The following is a 17,907-nucleotide window of genomic DNA, read 5'->3' as shown; positions in this document are numbered from 1 at the left end:
TAAATAAGAACCTTGTCATATGGGTTTGACATTGGATATTGGTTCTGTTTTGTCTTCAGACAGAAGGTGTGCATGCATTTGCAAACACACACACACCAATCCACAATCAATATGAGGTGGTACACCGTGAAGTGTTCCCAACGATGCAGGAGATAGCAGTATTCAAAGAAACAACAGCTTCCAAAAAGGCTCATTTTTAATGCTGATTCTGGAACTTTCTCTCCCTTTCTTTCTTCTTTCCTGCAGTGACAGTACAAAAGAAAACAAAACTCCCTCATCTCCACCTGATGGGGCTCCTATCACCAGCCCTGAGACCAAGGCAGTCAACCATGAGCCAGAGCCATCCACTTTGGATACATCTGGGGGAGGCATCCCTAAGTCTCCATCTCAGGTAGTGAGGGTTGTTGCTGCTATATTTTCCTTCAGGACAGATGTATCAACTTCATTCTTGGTTGAGTTTCTATTGCTTCAACTCTATATAAAATAATTGTCTTCCCTCCATTGTTCTTGTTCTTCTACAGTTCTAAACCTTGAGCTTCTACTCTCCTTTCTCTGTCTAATGTTACTCTATTTAATCCAGTCTTGCTGTCTAGAAACAGACTACAGTGCTGCTCCTTGAGCAGGAGCATGTGTATACTAAGAAGGATTTGATACGTAATAACTGTGGTATATGATTGTACATGAAAGCAAGAAGAGGCATGGCTGACCTAAGAGGGTTTGAGTTTGCATAGGCTTTGGCTGAACTTTTGACAAGGGCCATAAGTGAAACCAGAAAATACAAGAAAGAAAACAATGATATGTTTTTAAACAAACAAATAAAGATGGATAGTTTTATTAGTTTAGAAATTTTCTTGTCCCCAGTGAAGAAGAAACAGATAGATGGACTGGGTGGGATAAGAGATTAACCAAAATGTTAATTTTTGTTTCTTTGGGAATTTGTTTTGTTTTCTTCTATACTTGCTGAGGGACAATATGGCAACTATGGGCCTGATTTTGGTTTCTTTAAACAGATCAAAATTATTTTGCGTCATCAGCTGTGTGATTGCAAAAGCTAATCAAAAGCTACAGTAGTCATGCAAAGTGAGCGATTATAAAATGGCAATTTAAGTTTGAAGCATTATGTGTCTCATGAAATTTCTTCCTGAAAAACTATGCAATCCTTTGCATGCCCTACTGTTGCCAGTTCAGCAGATGGCAATTGCACCTTTCACTGAATAGCAGAGGTATTAGCTTCTACTCAATGAAAAAAGAGTGGGAAATGACTGAGATACAAACTTGATGTAAAATTATTTTTATTATTATCCAAAGATGAATATTTTATTTTTGCCATTATCTCAAGTTTTCTAAGATACTGTATATGGTGTATGCATAGCTTTCATTTAACCTTTTTCACATTCACATTAGTGAGGCAAAGGTAGGTTTGTTATAATATTTAAAGCACCAAAAACCTTTGTGGGGAGATGCTGTGCTAGTTTAAATTGTAACTGGTCTGCCAACTTGGTATGGAACTCTATCTATGGGATATAAAAGGATGGCTTGGAAAATATTTAGTGTAACTGTAGTTATATATGAACAGTGTGGAACATGTGCCTCTCCAGATGTTGTTGGACTGTAACTCACATCAGCCCTAGTGAATGGTGAGGAAGCGTGGGACTTGTATTCCAACAATATTTGTAGGGACACACATTCCTCATCCCTGATGTAAGGGCTGTGTAAAATAGTGCAAAGTTAAGAGACCTAACAAAGGTAAAATGTTAATCCTGACTGAATAGTTCCAGTGATCTAAGACTAAAATCTTTGTCCTGTTTTATCTCAGAAGTGTTCCAAAAAAATTCTAAACAGATGCCTTTGGACATGAATTGGAAATACATTAATACTTTGATATGGAGAACCTTGAGGATTCCATTATAGCATTCCATTATGAAAAATAACTAGATGGCCTCTTGGGGTGTTTCCTGATGTAGTCAGCTATCCAAATAGCTGATGGGTGAAACATTTGCTTTTCCAAGAGAGTTATTGCATGCATTGTTGGATCCAGGATGTGAAACTCATGTCTACTACTTGTTCCTGGCTGCAAGTTCTCTATCCAGCTAGGGTTACTGTCACATTCCATGTATCTTTGACTCCTTTCCCTTGCTGGATTGAGAATAGTTTTGGAGGCAAGGAACTGGTGCACTGGCTATCCACATCTACATGTCTTTGGTGCCAGATTTTGCTAATTCGGCCAGCCAGTAGAATTTGGGATGGTTCAGATGGCACTGCCAGGGTCCTTTCAAAAATGTAGATGGTTACTGTAGTGGAGGAATGGAAGAAATTTTGGATGTCCATGTGTTTTAAAGTTCCATCTCCCAGAAGCCTCAGTCAACATGGCTGGGGACTGTGGGAGTTTAATTCCCAAATGTCCATGGTGTTACCCATCTCTACCCTAATTCTGAACACCAAAACTGTTATTTTTTCCTTTGTAGTACCTCCTGTTGAACATTTTGTTTCAACACTACTGTTTGTACTGGAAATGCTATCTGGAATTTCCTTTGACACTAGCGCCATTTCTGTTTTGCCCATCCTCTTAACAGGTGGCACAGAGTTCATCCTCTAGACATTTATGTATTGTATAGGGTCATCTCTTGCCTGGATGAATGAATATTTCAGCTTCCCATGTGGACAAATCTTCCAGAGGAAAGGTTAATCAATGCAGATATTTATATAGAGAGTCTTCCTGGTTGCATTTTTCATGTTGTTTCCACTTTCTCTTCCATCCTATCTGTGTCATTACCAGTATATACTTGTGTATAAGTCAACCTCAAGTATAAGACGAGGGCAGTTTTTGGGCCCAAAATCATAGATTTTGATATGACCCATGGATAAGTCAAGGATCAAACACTGGGGCATGTTACAAAAGATCTAAAGGAGGAAACAAAGCACCACTGCCCTTCCTACATCTCCCTCTCTGAATCTCTCCCAAGGGTCACAGTCTCAGCATGGAAAATGGGGAAACAAACCTCGGCATGTGCACACTCTCTTCCCTTTACCAAAAGCATCTCCAAGGCTCATGGCTTGCAAAACAGGATAGAACCCCTCCCTGCCCTTCACCACCAGAATTTCCAAGGCTCATAGCTTGCAAAACGGGGTAGAACCTCCTCCCCTTCCTCTGTGCCTTTCACTCCCAGGATTTCCAAGGCTCATGGTTGTTATGTCTTCTGGAATTTTGTAAGTTCTTTGCCATTATTTTCCTTTGTTTCATCCTTTAGATCCTTTGTTACATGCTCCTAGATTTTACCCTCAACTTATCCATGGGTCATATCACAATCCATAATTTTGACCCCAAAACTTGCCTTTGACTTATACATGAGGTCAACTTATAGTCGAATGTATATGGTACAGTGGACCCTTACCTTATGTGGGGGATCCGTTCCAGACCTCCTCTGTGTAAGATGAAAAACGCGTATGCACAGGTGTGGTGGAGCACGCACCATTCATTATATTGCTGTGTGGCTTCAGTGTAAGCGGAAAGTCACGTATAGTGTGCCTGTGTATGGCGCAGTCGCACTGTATGTACGGTACCTTGTTTCCGAGCTAGAGGGTGGGGGCAAAAGTTATACTACTTCTGTGTGAAAATATACAACTTCATGGAATTTTAAACATAATTCATAGAAACTGCTATGTCAATTGTCTTGTCTTTTGGGGTGATGTTTTCAGTGATATAGTAATATGCAGTAAGATAAACTAGCCTGGAACAGTGAAACCTGCATATGAAGGAACTATGATAGCTTCATTCAGTTGATTAGTTTCTGTGTATACACAGCATCATGCTGGCTACTGTATTCCTTCACTGATGGGTTTAAAAACCCAACAACTCTATACTGAGCTCAGGACCACCACTGAGGGGTAGAAATTTTAAGCAGCTGTCAGGCCTCAACATCCTATGAGATCAAGTATCAGTCACAATTGCTTGCCTTGTTTTTCTAGGTTGTGGTAGGTTGGCCTTGTGGTGTGTTTGTCACTATGAAGAGTCGTAGCTGTTTCTTCCCCATTTGGAAGAGGTTGCAGCTGTGACTGCTCATATTAGTGCTTTCATTGATGGTGGTGGTAGTGGTGAAACACCACTGGTTCTGCCTAGATGCTGAAGTGAAGGAAGTGTGTAGCATATGCAGGAGCCCCACATACTCAGAGCCAGACCTAATTTGGCTATATCATTCCTGGAATTTTACAATTTATTCTCCTTCTGGGCAATTACATCCAACTCCTTTCAGAAGCATCATAAGTATAATGTAATGTTTACCATGTAACTTTTGTATGTTGCATACATGTCTGTTCTCTACTGTGTAGTATTTGTTACATTCAAAACCTGCCTTTCAAGAATACTCAAAGTGGCTATCAACAGATAAATCTATAATAGAAAAATAGCAAATACATAGTAATAAGCAAGATATTCAGTAATAAGGAGGAACTATGGATGAGCTATGTCTCTCCTTCCTTTAAATCAAGTTGAGTAATACATGGCTCTCCTAATATTAATGGATTGCATCGCCCTCTTAGCATAGTTAACAGTGAAGTGGGAGATGTTGTCAAATTACACCTAAAAGGCCATATTTTCCCCATCCTTGGCTCAAATGGTACTATTCCAGTGATAGAACAGTCTGCCTATGCAGGGCCTCCTTGCTTGTGATCTGAGAGACCTGAATAGTTGCTATTGACTGGAGAAAGGTTTCTTTTTTTGAGAGTACCGAAGGTACCATGATGACAACAATTCCACGCATGTTGTACCCATTTACTTTGCTGCATTGTAGAGCAGGTTATTGAATCACTACAAAACCATGCAAAATGTGTGAACACAAATAAATAGTGATTAAGAATTTAACCACCTCTCTAGTACTTAAAAAAAAAAAAATCTGTGGTAAACACTGCCACCTGCTGGTACTTCACTTTCATTGCATATTTAATGTAACCTTTGATAGCAAACCATAGACACGTAACAGATACAAATGTAAAAGACCATAAAATGTTCAGAATGGTCATCACACAAATCTTGTAAGAATTTTGTATGTAATGTAAGCAGGGCATGATAAAGGCACCTACAAAGAAGTGAATCTATTAATCACTTAGGAATATTTTTAATAGACTTTAGCATAGCACAGTAGTTTATACCAGCAGATACAATTGCTAAGTTGGTTGTGTTGAGGAAGAAATAGAATCTAGAAAACTTAGTATGAGTTTTTGAAAGAGGATTTGGCAGTGTTGACATACTGGAGTTCAGCTAAGCCTTACTTAAGTTTGTGACTCATTGCTCTCACGCTTTCCCACCCCGTGCAAACATTGTCAGGTATCTGAAAAATGCAGGCAACTTCCTGTTCTACACCTGTGTGTACTTTAGCATTTATTGTGAATAGGGAACCAATGAAAATGACTTTTAAAAAAGGGAAAGGAATCTGCAATTTCATCAGTTTGTATTTTTCTGTTCCATCTGTTTGTATTTGAATTGTGTAACTGGATGAAATCTTAAACATTATACAGTCAGCCCTTCTTATAAACAGATTTTTTATACACGGATTCAAGCATATACGGTTTGAAAATGTTCAAAAAGAGTATAAATTTCAAATATCAAACCTTGATATTCCATTTTTTATAAGGGACACCATTTTGCTATGTCATTATATTTAATGGGACTTGAACACACACAGATTTTGTTATACATGGGGGATCTTGGAACCAAACCCCAGCATATAACAAGGGTCCACTGTAGTTCAGTTTTTTGCCCGTGTAGATGAAAGGGTCCATCAATAAAATATGAAGCATTTTTTAAATGACAAAAGGGAAGAAAAATCCATATCTTCTTAACAGTTTTTGATAGAAGAATACTCTATGACTGATGAGACTTGAATCAGTTAGGAAAAGAAATAGCAAGCAAAATATAAGATGTTTCAATATGGCATAGCAGAATGTACAGAGAGATGGAAAATCTCCTCCTTCAGTTGAATAGACAAGTTTGATGGAGTAACTTCTGGAATTATAAGGTAACCATTACTTGCAGCATTGTCTGAAAGCTGGACAATCAACATGATGATGATAATTGATAAATAAAAATTGTTTACTTATGCAGCAAAAATGTGTCTTAATTCTCTGAAGATGCTAGCCACAGATGCTGGCGAAATATCAGGAATAAACCTTTCCAGAACATGGTCACATAGCCTGAAAAACCCACAAAAAACTATGTGTGTTAATCTGTATTTTGCAGAGCTGTAGTGTGACTTTAAGTGATACTATTTTTTAAACACCTCTTGAATAAATGCAGTGATATTTGAAGAGTTCATGTGAGGAAATGGAGTCCATTTGTCTCACTCCAGATAGCACATCCCTTCTCTCCAGAACAGTGAAAAACAGCAGCATATCACCCAGCAGTGACCAAAATCCTTTCCAGAGTTGAAAACTATGATTTGGCTATGTGTGAGGCAAGGTGCCTGTGCAAGTAGAAGCCCATGTCCTCTCATGCATTGACTTCTTTAAGAATGACCTTCCCAAGAGAGCCAAATACACCAGCCATTTCCTTTTCTTCACTGTATGGAAAAATGCTGATCTGTTTCTACTGGTAGTGATAATTCATCTTGTTCAGCAAGCCTGATTAGCATGTCCTAGAATAGACTTCAGGCTTTCAGGATCTACTTTTTTTATTGGAACCCTGAAGTCCACCAAACTAAGCTGGCACAAAGTAGTGCAGGGAGGATGTATGTGTAACTTTAGAATTGAGAAACAAAATTAATCTGAGCACATAGTTCTGATGGGTAATTTATTTTCAGAAGCAAAAGCTTCACTCATCATTCTTGCATACTAAAATCTATTTCTTTTTCCTCAATTTTCTTCAATTTTTCTAATTCAGAAATTTATTGTAAAAATGATTTTATTGTTGCTACTGTTAAAAAAATAGCAACAATGGATTATTGTTATTCTATTGTGCATTAGCCAGCACTCTGCTGATCTTCCCAATCTTGGTTCTTCCCATCCCTGTGATAGAATATATGAAGAATTATTACCCAGAAGGCATTGGCAAATCTGTCAGTTTTATGTTTTCCTCACATTCTTATTTTGCAATTTTGATATTTCATTCCACTTATTTCCCTCCCCCCACCCCCCCCAAAATCAGAATTCATCACTCAACTTCGCAAGCTTTAGGAAACTCTAAGTAAAAACACACAGCAATGAAAGCTTTAACCAACCCCACCAGCCAGTTTTAAAACATACTGTATATACTGGACTATAAGTTGACCTCATGTATAAGTTGAGGGCAGCCGACCTAGGTTTTTGGAGTCAATTTTTGGACTAAAATTTCTAGACTTATACATGAGTATATACAGTACTTACAGATTGCTGTGTCATCTTGTTTTTTACACTCAGGCATGTTATTGAAAGAATCAAGGCATGTTACATGAAGCACCTATAAGGCAGTGTGGCACTTTGGAAGATCTGACAGAATTAGCCTTGCTGACAAGTGTCTAGTTAGTTCCTACTAGTTATGTACTTAGCTAGTAGACACAGTTTCTGGGCAGGGCAGGGCAGGATGACAAGAAGTTATTATATGTTATTTTGACAAGGAAACATTTTTTAGAATATTTGGTAGTGAAATACCATTGAAAACAACTTACTGCTCTATTATTCTACCTAGAAGTATGACTCAACCCTGCAAATGTACAATTTCTTAGTATGTTCTATTGGAGAGAAGATCTGGAAAGGGAGATGAAGGAGAAGGTGAAAAACTACACCTTATAATCCAAGTAAAAGTTAAAATATGAAGTGCTGCTGATCCTCCCACATTGTTAAAAGAAAAGAAAATCTGCAATGCAGTGTGTGGTAGGAGAAGAGGGATTCCCAGACCAGCATAATGTTGTTTTTGTGACATCTGTGGAATCACACAGGAATGCTGTGATTCCAGAAAGAGATGGAGCCAGTTTCTAATGGCTTGTTTCCCAGTTATGCCTCAGCTGCAGAAAACTCATTGGAAGTGGTGCAGCTGACATAGTATGACTCCATAAAGTTTGTGTTTTTGTAATGTTGGAAGCATGCCTTTTAAAAGAGAAATCAAGTCTAGCTGGCTTGGGTATCTTCTTTCTCAATATGCAGATAGGTATTCTGCTAAAACTAGTGCTGCTGTCTTCCCTAGCTCCCAAGCACTTTTTCCTGTAATATCTAAATCCCTGCCTTGTTATACCAGAAAGTTGCATAGATTCTAATTGTGTATGCATGACTTATCATATGCATATTAATTGTGTTACGCTTCTCCTCTGCAGAAGGGAAACCTACCCACGATCCACGAAGTGTAACTAATGATTCTTTTGGAAGTGTGTGACTGTTTTTCCCTCCTCCCACATGTGTTTTGATTTGTTTTTCAACCTCACTCTAGCTCCCCTCTGTTTGTGTGTGTTTTTTAATTTTTTGGAAAAAAATTATTTTAATATTTTTTTTGGCTAACCTGGTTCCTGTCTCTGGTTTTTTGGGTGTTGCTGTCTGTGCCGTCGCCATGTGTTCGCTTGCATGCAGTTGAGGAAAGGCCCTCCCGTGCCGCCACCTCCAAAACTCACTCCATCCAAGGAGATGAAGCAGGAGAACATCATCAACCTGTTTGATGACAATTTTGTCCCAGAGATCAGTGTGACAACCCCCTCACAGGTTAGCTTCTCCTTCTCCCCTACCCTCTCCTGTCCACTCTTCCATATAATTCATCCTCTTCTCCTTCCTCTTCCTTTCCCCTTATTAGAGGTGTCAGGCCATGAAAACTGCTCAGTTGGGTTTAAAGGTGAGTGTAAGATGAGAACTGGCTTTGAACTGGGCCAAAAGGGCTGTGAGAATTTCTCTCTTTAATATGTACCTGCACTGACCTCATGAGAAGAAAATGCTATAGGAATAAAAATTTCCATGCTATGATTTATCATAATTTTTGGCCCCCATGGTTTATCTAAAAATGTGGGGAAAGTCATGCAAGCTGGGGTAACAGTTCTGGGTAACTGGCCAAGATGAACTCCTTGGCTCATATGTTACTCCCTCCATGTGATTTGTGGTGATGTGGGTCTCTTTATTTTTGAGATTTCTAAAAATATGAACCAGTACCAGACTTTCTTAAAACTCTTTGCAGAGGTAATCTGAAGTACCTGTTTATTTTTAGCAGTGTCTACTGTTATAAAACTCTCCAGGGCTGGGGAGCTGACTTCACATTTTGCTTAACAATAATTCTAAAAAATAATTGGGTTTTTTGCCAGTGACATTATATGCTTTGGAAGGAAACTCCAGATAGGTCAGTCCTAATGTCTTGGCCTGAACTTAATTGTTTTAAAGGCATTAGTTTCCATGAGCTTTTCTGAATTCCATGGCCCCTTAAACTCATCTTTTATACTTGACAAAACTTATGATAACAAACATTGCATTGCAATTTATTGCCAAAAGGGGTCACTAGGCAAGTGGAAGCACCTACAGATTACTTAATCTTAGTCCCTATGAAGGAGAAAAACCAGCCTGACCAGTTTTCTGGCTACATTCTCACAAGTCATGCCATGATCACCATCATCACCATTGTGATAGCTACTTTTATTTTTATTTTTTGAAATCTTTATTCATAAAAAAACATTGAGTGACACCTCTAGCATTTCTTTTTCCTGACTCCGCTCTTCCTTCCCTATCTCAGCGCGGTGGCCTGCGGCTTTTACCTCTTCCTCCTGTTCGACGGCTGAAACGTTGTGCGAGGGGCCTGGAGTTGGGAGAAAAGGCAAGTGTAGGCCACAGATTATGAAGGTTGTGGGGTTACCTCACAGAGAAAGTTAGAGAGTGGCCATTGAGCCAACAGTACTTAGTGTGTTAGGATTCTCTACTGAGGATGGGGAGGAAACAAAGATGTAAAAGCTGACACTTTACTAACTTTAAATCTTTTTTGAAACACTACCAGTTGATTACTGCTACTCAGTAATTTAGAATGTCATTGTGATAATTTAACACAGTATTAAACATGGTTTACTTAGAGCAGGAGTATGCAAAGTTCAGCCTGTAGACTGCATGAGGCTCCCTACACATCTTCTTCTCATCAGATGAAAAACAAATTGGTGTAAAAATGGTGGATATTGCCTCCAGAAGCCTTTGGGAAGTATGATTGGCTATTTAAATGTTATTCTCTCTGACCTTTTAGCCATTTTGAAATTGGAAATGACCAACTTATCCATTCCAGTTCTGAAAAAAGGTTATCTGGGGTCTCAATAAGGCCTGTGGATCCAAAATAGCATTTAAATTGCCATTGTCCTCCTCAGAGGTTTCTGGGGATATGACTGTCCATTTTCACGATGAATTTTTTTCCAGCATAGGGTGCAGCAGTATGGATGTGGCCCTGTAAAGTATGTGGCAGAGTTAAAATGTCATCCCACTCTAGTGAAGTTGTCCATTCTTAAAGCAGGTCATAGCAACTATAGAGGCATAAATCAGAAAAGTAACAAACCTTTACATATCTCTCAATCAGACACTCTTTAGGTAGATGTATGTGTAGAATTCTCCTTTGAATCTGCAAGAGAATGATCAGATAGAAAGTAGACAAAGAGAATTCTATGGCAAAATTACTGTTTTTAATGCAAAACACGACCATTAGTGGTGGCAGCATACATGAGCAGAGTTTTATTAGTTAGGGTTACGAGGGTTTAATAAATGAGATCATGTAGTTGGCCCAATGCTATGAAGGATTTTGAAGAAAGTTTGCAGAGAATGGTCATGCAAAAATGTTATATCCAAATGCAAAATAAACCATGAATAGATCTGTAAGGGACAGGGAGAAGCAGTTCCCTATGAGGCTCTGCGAAATCATTGCCTCAGATGGCAGATTCTGGAGGCTGTCAAAATCTGACTTAATGTACTGCATTTTTATGAGTACTTTTTATGAGGCAGGAGAAAGGGAGGCTGTTTGGATTTTCTGTTTCAGGCTCCAATATGTCACAGCAGGTGAGGGGGGCTCAATTTGAAATGGTGGGATGAAGTGCCCCCCTGCTGGGAGTATGCAGTGTTGCTATGGACAGTCTTTTCCCTTCTTTCTATCTAAATGAAATCCTTGCAGCAAACCAGCAGGCTACAGATAGTAAACTTGCTTTTTTAATTCTTGTGAAGCTAATAAACTGGGGGGAGCTGTGGATTTAGACTGGAGAAAGGGCAAGTGGGGAGAAGGGTTTAAACACCCTCAGTGTCCTACTTCCCCAGTCTTCAAAACATCTCCATCCATGGAGCAGAGATTTTCCATGTCTTGTTTAGTTTAGCCTTTAGCGACAGACAACAAACAGATTTTATAGTTATTCCCCCCCCCCCCCTGAAGACGTCAGGACCATTGGATAACAAGAAATCCCATGGGGAGGCCGCATGGAAGAGACACTACCAGGGAGAATTGTACTAGCAGGGTAACAAAGACTAAAGCTTGAGGACATTTGCACTGGGCAGGATTTTTTGGAGAAGTGGACTGGGCCCAGTGCAGGAGTTCTAGTATGAATCCCATGCTTCCTTTGATACTTGAGAAAGCCGTGGGCCACTTAGCTTTCCATCCTTTTCCACACCTATCTTTCCTTGTAGCATGCCTCAACAACTTTCACACCATATTTTGTATTCTCTATATCTGTTTAAAACAAACAAACAAACCAAAAACAATACTTGTGTGAACAGAGCATTCAGCTTAGAGTGTGCTCAGAATGCAGGATACCTGAATCGGAGGACAGCTACGTTCTGAAGGAGTCTGATTTTCCAAAAGATGAGTTTGGTTCCTAGAGCAGGAGCCACTGGGAAAACTTAGAGCATTGGGGTTCCACGCGCTACTGTGGAGTTTCTGTTTGTCACTGTGTTAATTATTTGGGAGAGAGGGAAGGGAAACTGACATGAAAGGGAGCTTATGGATACCTGGTGCAGGTGACAGGTAAGGTTCCAGCTGTTTTGATTTGCCATTATTTTTTAGTAAAGCACAGAAACCAAGTCTCATGCTGTCCTCCCTTCAGAAGGAGCCAATATAAGAAATTGTGGGGTGGCAAATCACTCTTACTGCTAAAGCTTTAAGGTTTAATTTCTTTGAGTAGAGGGAATGCTAAGTCAGAGAGCTATTTCCATCTCATTTTAGTGTCGACAGTTTGTTTCCCCATCAATGGAAAGTAGTGAAAAGCAAAGCAAAAGTGAAAATATGAAGTGCTGCTGATTTAAAAGACCTAAACGACAGCTATGTGGAATACAATGAGCTGGGAAGTTCATGTGTGGAAATTATAAAGGCTGTGGCTTCAAAACAGTAGGAACCTAGGATCTAGCAGATGGAGTATTTATGTTTTCATCACGGGTCTGAGTTATTTGTTTTTTAGTGTTCTCAATTTGATTCAGAGGTTACATACACTTGAGTAGGCCAGAAGATCTATCCAGAGTTAGTGTTAAGGAAACTGATTGTATAGCAGAGTTCTGGTAAAACACCTCTTAGTAGATACAACTTCTTTCAGACTCATCAGGCTGGAAAAAAGGATGGTTTACCAATTATCTTAAAAGAATATGGGCATTATTTGCTGAATGCAGTGCCATGGACTTTAATATTGGTGATATAAAAGCAATGTGTATGAATGTGGTGTTTGATAACCTCAGTTACCAAGATAATACAGCTTTTACTTGATAAGAAAACCTCAATCTTTCTTTTTAGATTAGTGTTAATATCAGTTCTTATATATTTGTTATTGGATGGTGTATCTGGTAATTAGTACTGGAAATAACATCATACGGAAATAAACTATAGACAGACCAACAAATAAATTCATTGCAGAGCTTAGCTCTAAACAAGGAAGAATGTACTTTATTCCTAATAATGGTAGTACTGGTGTGCTGGCAGGCTAGAGCAGAGGTTTCAATTGAATGTTCACATTATATTGTAAGTTAAAAGTGTCTGAAACTTAGATCCAACAGTTGTGTTGACAGTTATGGGCCCATGGATTTTAGGTGAGACTTGAAACACTGAATTCTGAAACAGACTTTAAGTCCCTGGTTAAAAAAGTCACAGATGATGGAGAACTGAAGAGGATCCTTATTGCCTGGAACTGTGGCATGGGAGGTATGCTGAATGGTAACACAAAAACTGCTCTGTGAAATAGTGGTGGTTTATTTCAGGATTGTATTTGTGCAAACACCTAGAACACTTTGTGGCAAGTGGGCATGTTTGAGCATTTGGATATTTTTGTACCATGCAGTTTTATGTACATCTTTTACACCTTCAGCTCCTGGATAACACCTTCCGCATACCATCTGCGGCTTCTGTCTGACTAATATGCAGTACTGCTTTTCTTCCTTAATGCTGCCAAGTTTGATGCTCCTGGACCCTTCCAGGAGGGAGCCAGCCTATTGGATCTGGATTTTGATCCCATTAAACCAGATAACAGCTCCATAGGGAAGTCACCTACACCTGCAGCTCAGGTTGGTTTTCCATTGCTATTGCTTGACCACAATGAACTGGTAGACAATAGAGATGTCTTCCGCTCAGAGGTTTTGAAACACATGCATACAGGACTATTTACATAATGCTTTTATGTGTTTGACATATATCTCACCCATCCTTCGGACAATCCTGCAGGTCAAGTAGATGAGTGTTTATTATCAGCCTCATATTACAGAATGGAGTACTGAGGCTGGTGGAGAATAGATTGCTTAGAGCTTTATATGGCCTCATAGAATCCACATAGTTACTTGGTTAACATATTACATCAGCCAGCACAGTTCTTAGAACATGTGCCCAATTTTGAGAGGTTTCCTTTGATATTTTTAAATTAATTGTAATAGGAAACTAATCTCTGTGAAACCATAATGTTGCCTAGGACTGAACTGGATGACTACTTCTGTCTTGTTTACCTTCCTTTTTGCTTCATGGCTTGTGCTATCACTAGGGGTTGGGAGTTCTTCAGGGAATTGAGTTTCCACAAAGACAATCGAAAAAGTGTAAAACCATTTAAAAACATTGTGGATTAATGTGGTCCCTCCAGACTGCAATGTACCATGTCTGCATTTTTGCCCAACTCCAGAAAGATTTTTCAGCCACAGATATGAGAGTTGAGCAAGTCACAACACCTTAAGATAAAGATTGGTCGTCTTGTCAAGTGTAGCCTAGGCCTGGTACATACCTTTAGGAATGTCCAGCTGCCAAACCATATGGCTTCCTTCTGGAATAAAAAGAACCCGGTGTTTCTGGGTTCTTTTTAAGGAGCCGGAGTGACATCGTGAGTGCGCCACTAGCGTACCCGCGACACACGGCGACATGGGGACGCTGCATGTCGCTTACATCACAGTGGCAGCACCCATGTACACAGGACGTGCCACCACTCTGTACTAGGGTTAGGGACTGTGTGGTTGGTGCACGGTCCCTAACCCTAGTATCGCTGCCACCATGCCCCTTTTGGCCCCTCTGTCTCGGGCCCTAGTTAGCCAGTCTAGGCAATCTAGAACAGTAGGCAGTATGCTTGCATGTAATATATTATTAAATCATTTTATAATTTATAATATGAAATTAAGTTGGAGTAAACCTGATCTGTATATGAACATTTTGTATGCTTTTTGCCTTTTGTGCTGACTGATTTAATAAAGTTTCTGTTTTTTGTTCCAATTGCTTTTTTGCTATGCTTAGTCTTTGCCTTGGGATTTATGGGAGGTAAGATTTCTGTTAACCCAGCTCTCAGTGCCATGGACCATGTGGTGCTTACTGTGTGCAAGTATTATTTTCCCTGTCACTTTCATGCAAAGATTGTTATTCTAGTTTTGCCCTTCTCTTCCCATCTTCTCAGTATTGATCTAGTTTGGCATGTTACTGTGGTAGCCTTCTAGTTTGACATGTTACTGTGGTCGCCTTCTTTCCTTTTGTCTGATAATCTGAGTAGAAGTTTACACATCCTTTGCTTTGCTATTAACATGGTCATAATGACATTTACTGAAGCTTAAGCCTTGCTGCTGCAGAGTTTGTTGTGTAACCTCACTGCTGCTTTATCCTTTTCAACAAACTGCTCCCTATCTCTGCTTATATACCATGCAAACGTCTCAACTGCCATCCTACTAATCCTCATCCTACCCAAGTGCAGTCTATGTTGTTTTCCTGCAATAGGAGCATCTCTTTGTTAGTTCTATAGAAATGAGACATGTTTTCTTTCATGCTATGTGCCTGAATATTTAGCCAGGAATAATCAATTTACAATCCATGTGGACATGTTGCTATGTATGTTTTTGTTTGCCCTCTGTTCTCTGCTCACAAATTATCTTTGTCCATTGTGCCTGTCCATTATCTGTTACCAATACTAAGTTTGTGGCTTCTCAGGAAGATACTGCATAAGCTTTTAAATGGTACATTTAAATGTACTTATTGCTGCCAAATAGATGCGTTTGAGGTGCAAATGGCCTTTGGAAAGAACTAGCCCACTTGGATTTTCTCAGTTAATCTTTTGTCCATTGGCCTTATCTGTCTCCCTGACTGAAGCAGTTCTTCTGTTGATCTTCTGAAGCATTTTACCTGTTGTCTTTCCTCCCTACATCTTCCTCACTTGTAAAGATTTATCTCCTAAGCACCCTGATGTCTCCAGATCCTGTCTGATCTTGGAAGCTAAGCAGTGTATGTCCTCATTGGTGGACATAGGACCACTAAGGTGCTGTAGGCTATATTTCAGAAGGAGGCAGTGGCAAATTACCTCTGCGTATTCTTCACCTAAGAAAACCCTATGAAATTCATAGTGTTGCCATATGCTGACTGACAACTGGAAGGCACACGCATGCATTATTCTATTGCAGAGCTTAACAGCAATGAAGGTGGAGCTGCTCACCAATAGACAATTATTTGCTTAACTGTCATTTAATCTATTAACTGTGAACACATCTGCAAATTACCAACAAGGATACCCTCTTAAGGTACTGAAGAAAATGCAAGATTACATATTAGTTAATAAGTGGTATCACTTACTCTTAAAAGGAAAATCTGTCTTTCATGAATCCATTCTATATGAAAGCAACAGAGGGAAGTGAATAGGCTTAAAAATGAATAGAATCATAGAGTTGAAAGAGACCACAAGGGCCATCCAGTCCAACCCAATATGTACTTAACTTGACTCTCAGTTTTCCAAGTTAAGTGTTGTTGTCTCTTATTAAAATGGATGATCACAAATGCTTAGTTGACATTTGTACAGACCAGTGAGTAAATTTTGCAGACCTGTTTGAAGGATATCTGAAGGCTTTTGCTTCAAACAGGCTGTAATAAAAATTAACTATTAAAATTAGAGAGTGGGAGAAGGAATTAAGTATTTATGACCCTTACTTAAATAGAGTAATACCAGGGGACTCTAGTTTGATTCCTTCTGTATAAGCGGCAGCAGCCCAGTCAGATGTGGCAGTGAGTGCCTTGGCAATTATTGTAGTAAACTACCATAATACCCCATGGCTTGTCATATACTTGAAGTCACCTTCAAATATAGTGCCATGTGAAAACAAGTTCCACACTTTTTTAAACTATATGCCCTTAACTATCCCATCTATAATCTTGATATGCTAGCAAATCTGTTAATATGTTTTGGGAGAAGTGTTGATCAACCATAATCGCATTACTTATTTCTCACTCCATGGTCTTTTATTCAACAAGGCAAACCGCTCTTCTCTGTATTGCTCTCCTATGTGCTTGCTTTTAGTTGTAATAATAGAACTAGATTAATATTAGGACCAGTAAGATTGAAAACATTGACAGCCAAATGATTGATAAGTTTCAGACTGAGCATGTGTTTTAGGTGAAACCATTTTCAATGAAAATACATTTTAAGTGCTGATACTTCACTTGATTTTGGGTAGTGCCTTTAGCACTAGAGACAAACAATGCCTTGTTATTAATTAAGAAGCATTTTTCCATTAAATATCTTCTGATATTACTTTCATTAAGATAGGAGGGGGGACAGATGGCCCTACAGATAGCATTACAGTTGGCCCTCTGTATCCATTAATTCAACCATCCATGGCTTGAAAATATATATTTTAAAAAATTCCAAAAAGCAAACCTTTATTTTGCTATTTTATATAAGGGGCACCATTTTACTACACCATTGTATATAATAGGACTTGAGTGTCCATGGATTTAGGTATCCATGGGGGTCCCAAAACCAAATTCCAGCCAAGGGCCTACTGTACTAGCCAGCATTATCTGTAGTTTGGGATGATGGGAGTTGTAGCCCAATAATATCTGGAGTGTTATATGTTCTTCATCTCTGCTAGAGAACAAGCATTATCATATATGGAAAATGAGTAATTCTAGGACTGAAACATATCAAAAGATGTGTGCAAATAATTCAGTGGAACCTATAAGAGTACTGTAATAAAAGGCAAATTCAGATTTTCATCTGCATAAGTTGTGCACATGGAAGCGTAACCTCTTTATGTAGATTTCTCATGCTATTTCCTCTTGCAGGATGCCATTTATGGTATAAAAGTGGGTAACCATAACATGAAGAAATCAGATCCTGAGAAATTTAGAGAAGTTGTTTTAGAATATATTCATTTTGTAATATCATGATCAAACATCAAGCTATACAGTGTTCAGGAATCCAGATCATATTAGCAGCTTGATGTAAATTCTGCTGACCGTATTTGTTTAAGCCCCTGTTTTTGAGGAATGCTGTAGGTTCAAAGAAACAGGACTGCTTTTAAAAGAAAGCAGATTAGAAAATTAGATTTCAAGTACAGTGATGCAATTGCATTATCACAAATGTTACTCCATGTTTTATAAAAATAAAATTAGCAGCTGCTGTTACCCTAGCTCAGCACATATATATGCATTATGTATCTGGAAACCACAATTCAAATAAATATGTAGTTTAAGCAATGAGATGAAAGGGAATTGAAGTTCAGGGAGTACGGAGATAATTACTTCAGTGGTGGCCCTTC

General features: G+C 39.0%; 1 protein-coding gene across 16 annotated transcripts in view; it reads left to right on the top strand.

The window, feature by feature from the left end:
• Window positions 1-17,907, top strand: part of BIN1 (bridging integrator 1) — a 154,016-nt gene that overhangs the window by 120,638 nt on the left and 15,471 nt on the right. For 7 of the 16 annotated variants that reach the window (XM_089520325.1, XM_089520322.1, XM_089520323.1 and 4 more), the window contains 4 exons: window positions 247-391; window positions 8,527-8,655; window positions 13,318-13,428; window positions 14,630-14,653. In XM_089520325.1, the coding sequence (XP_089376451.1) occupies window positions 247-391; window positions 8,527-8,655; window positions 13,318-13,428; window positions 14,630-14,653 (409 nt within the window). Of the gene's footprint in view, window positions 1-246; window positions 392-8,526; window positions 8,656-9,664; window positions 9,746-13,317; window positions 13,429-14,629; window positions 14,654-17,907 lie in introns of all 16 variants that reach the window. The other 9 variants (XM_089520336.1, XM_089520337.1, XM_089520338.1 and 6 more) reach the window with 4 other exon arrangements.

Source organism: Sceloporus occidentalis, unplaced genomic scaffold (genome assembly GCF_023333645.1).
Source record: "Sceloporus occidentalis isolate IW3139 unplaced genomic scaffold, rSceOcc1.0.p SCAF_4, whole genome shotgun sequence".
Lineage (NCBI taxonomy): Eukaryota > Metazoa > Chordata > Lepidosauria > Squamata > Phrynosomatidae > Sceloporus > Sceloporus occidentalis.
The sequence above is the reverse complement of the archived record's forward strand: the minus strand, read 5'-3'. Positions and strand labels throughout refer to the sequence as shown.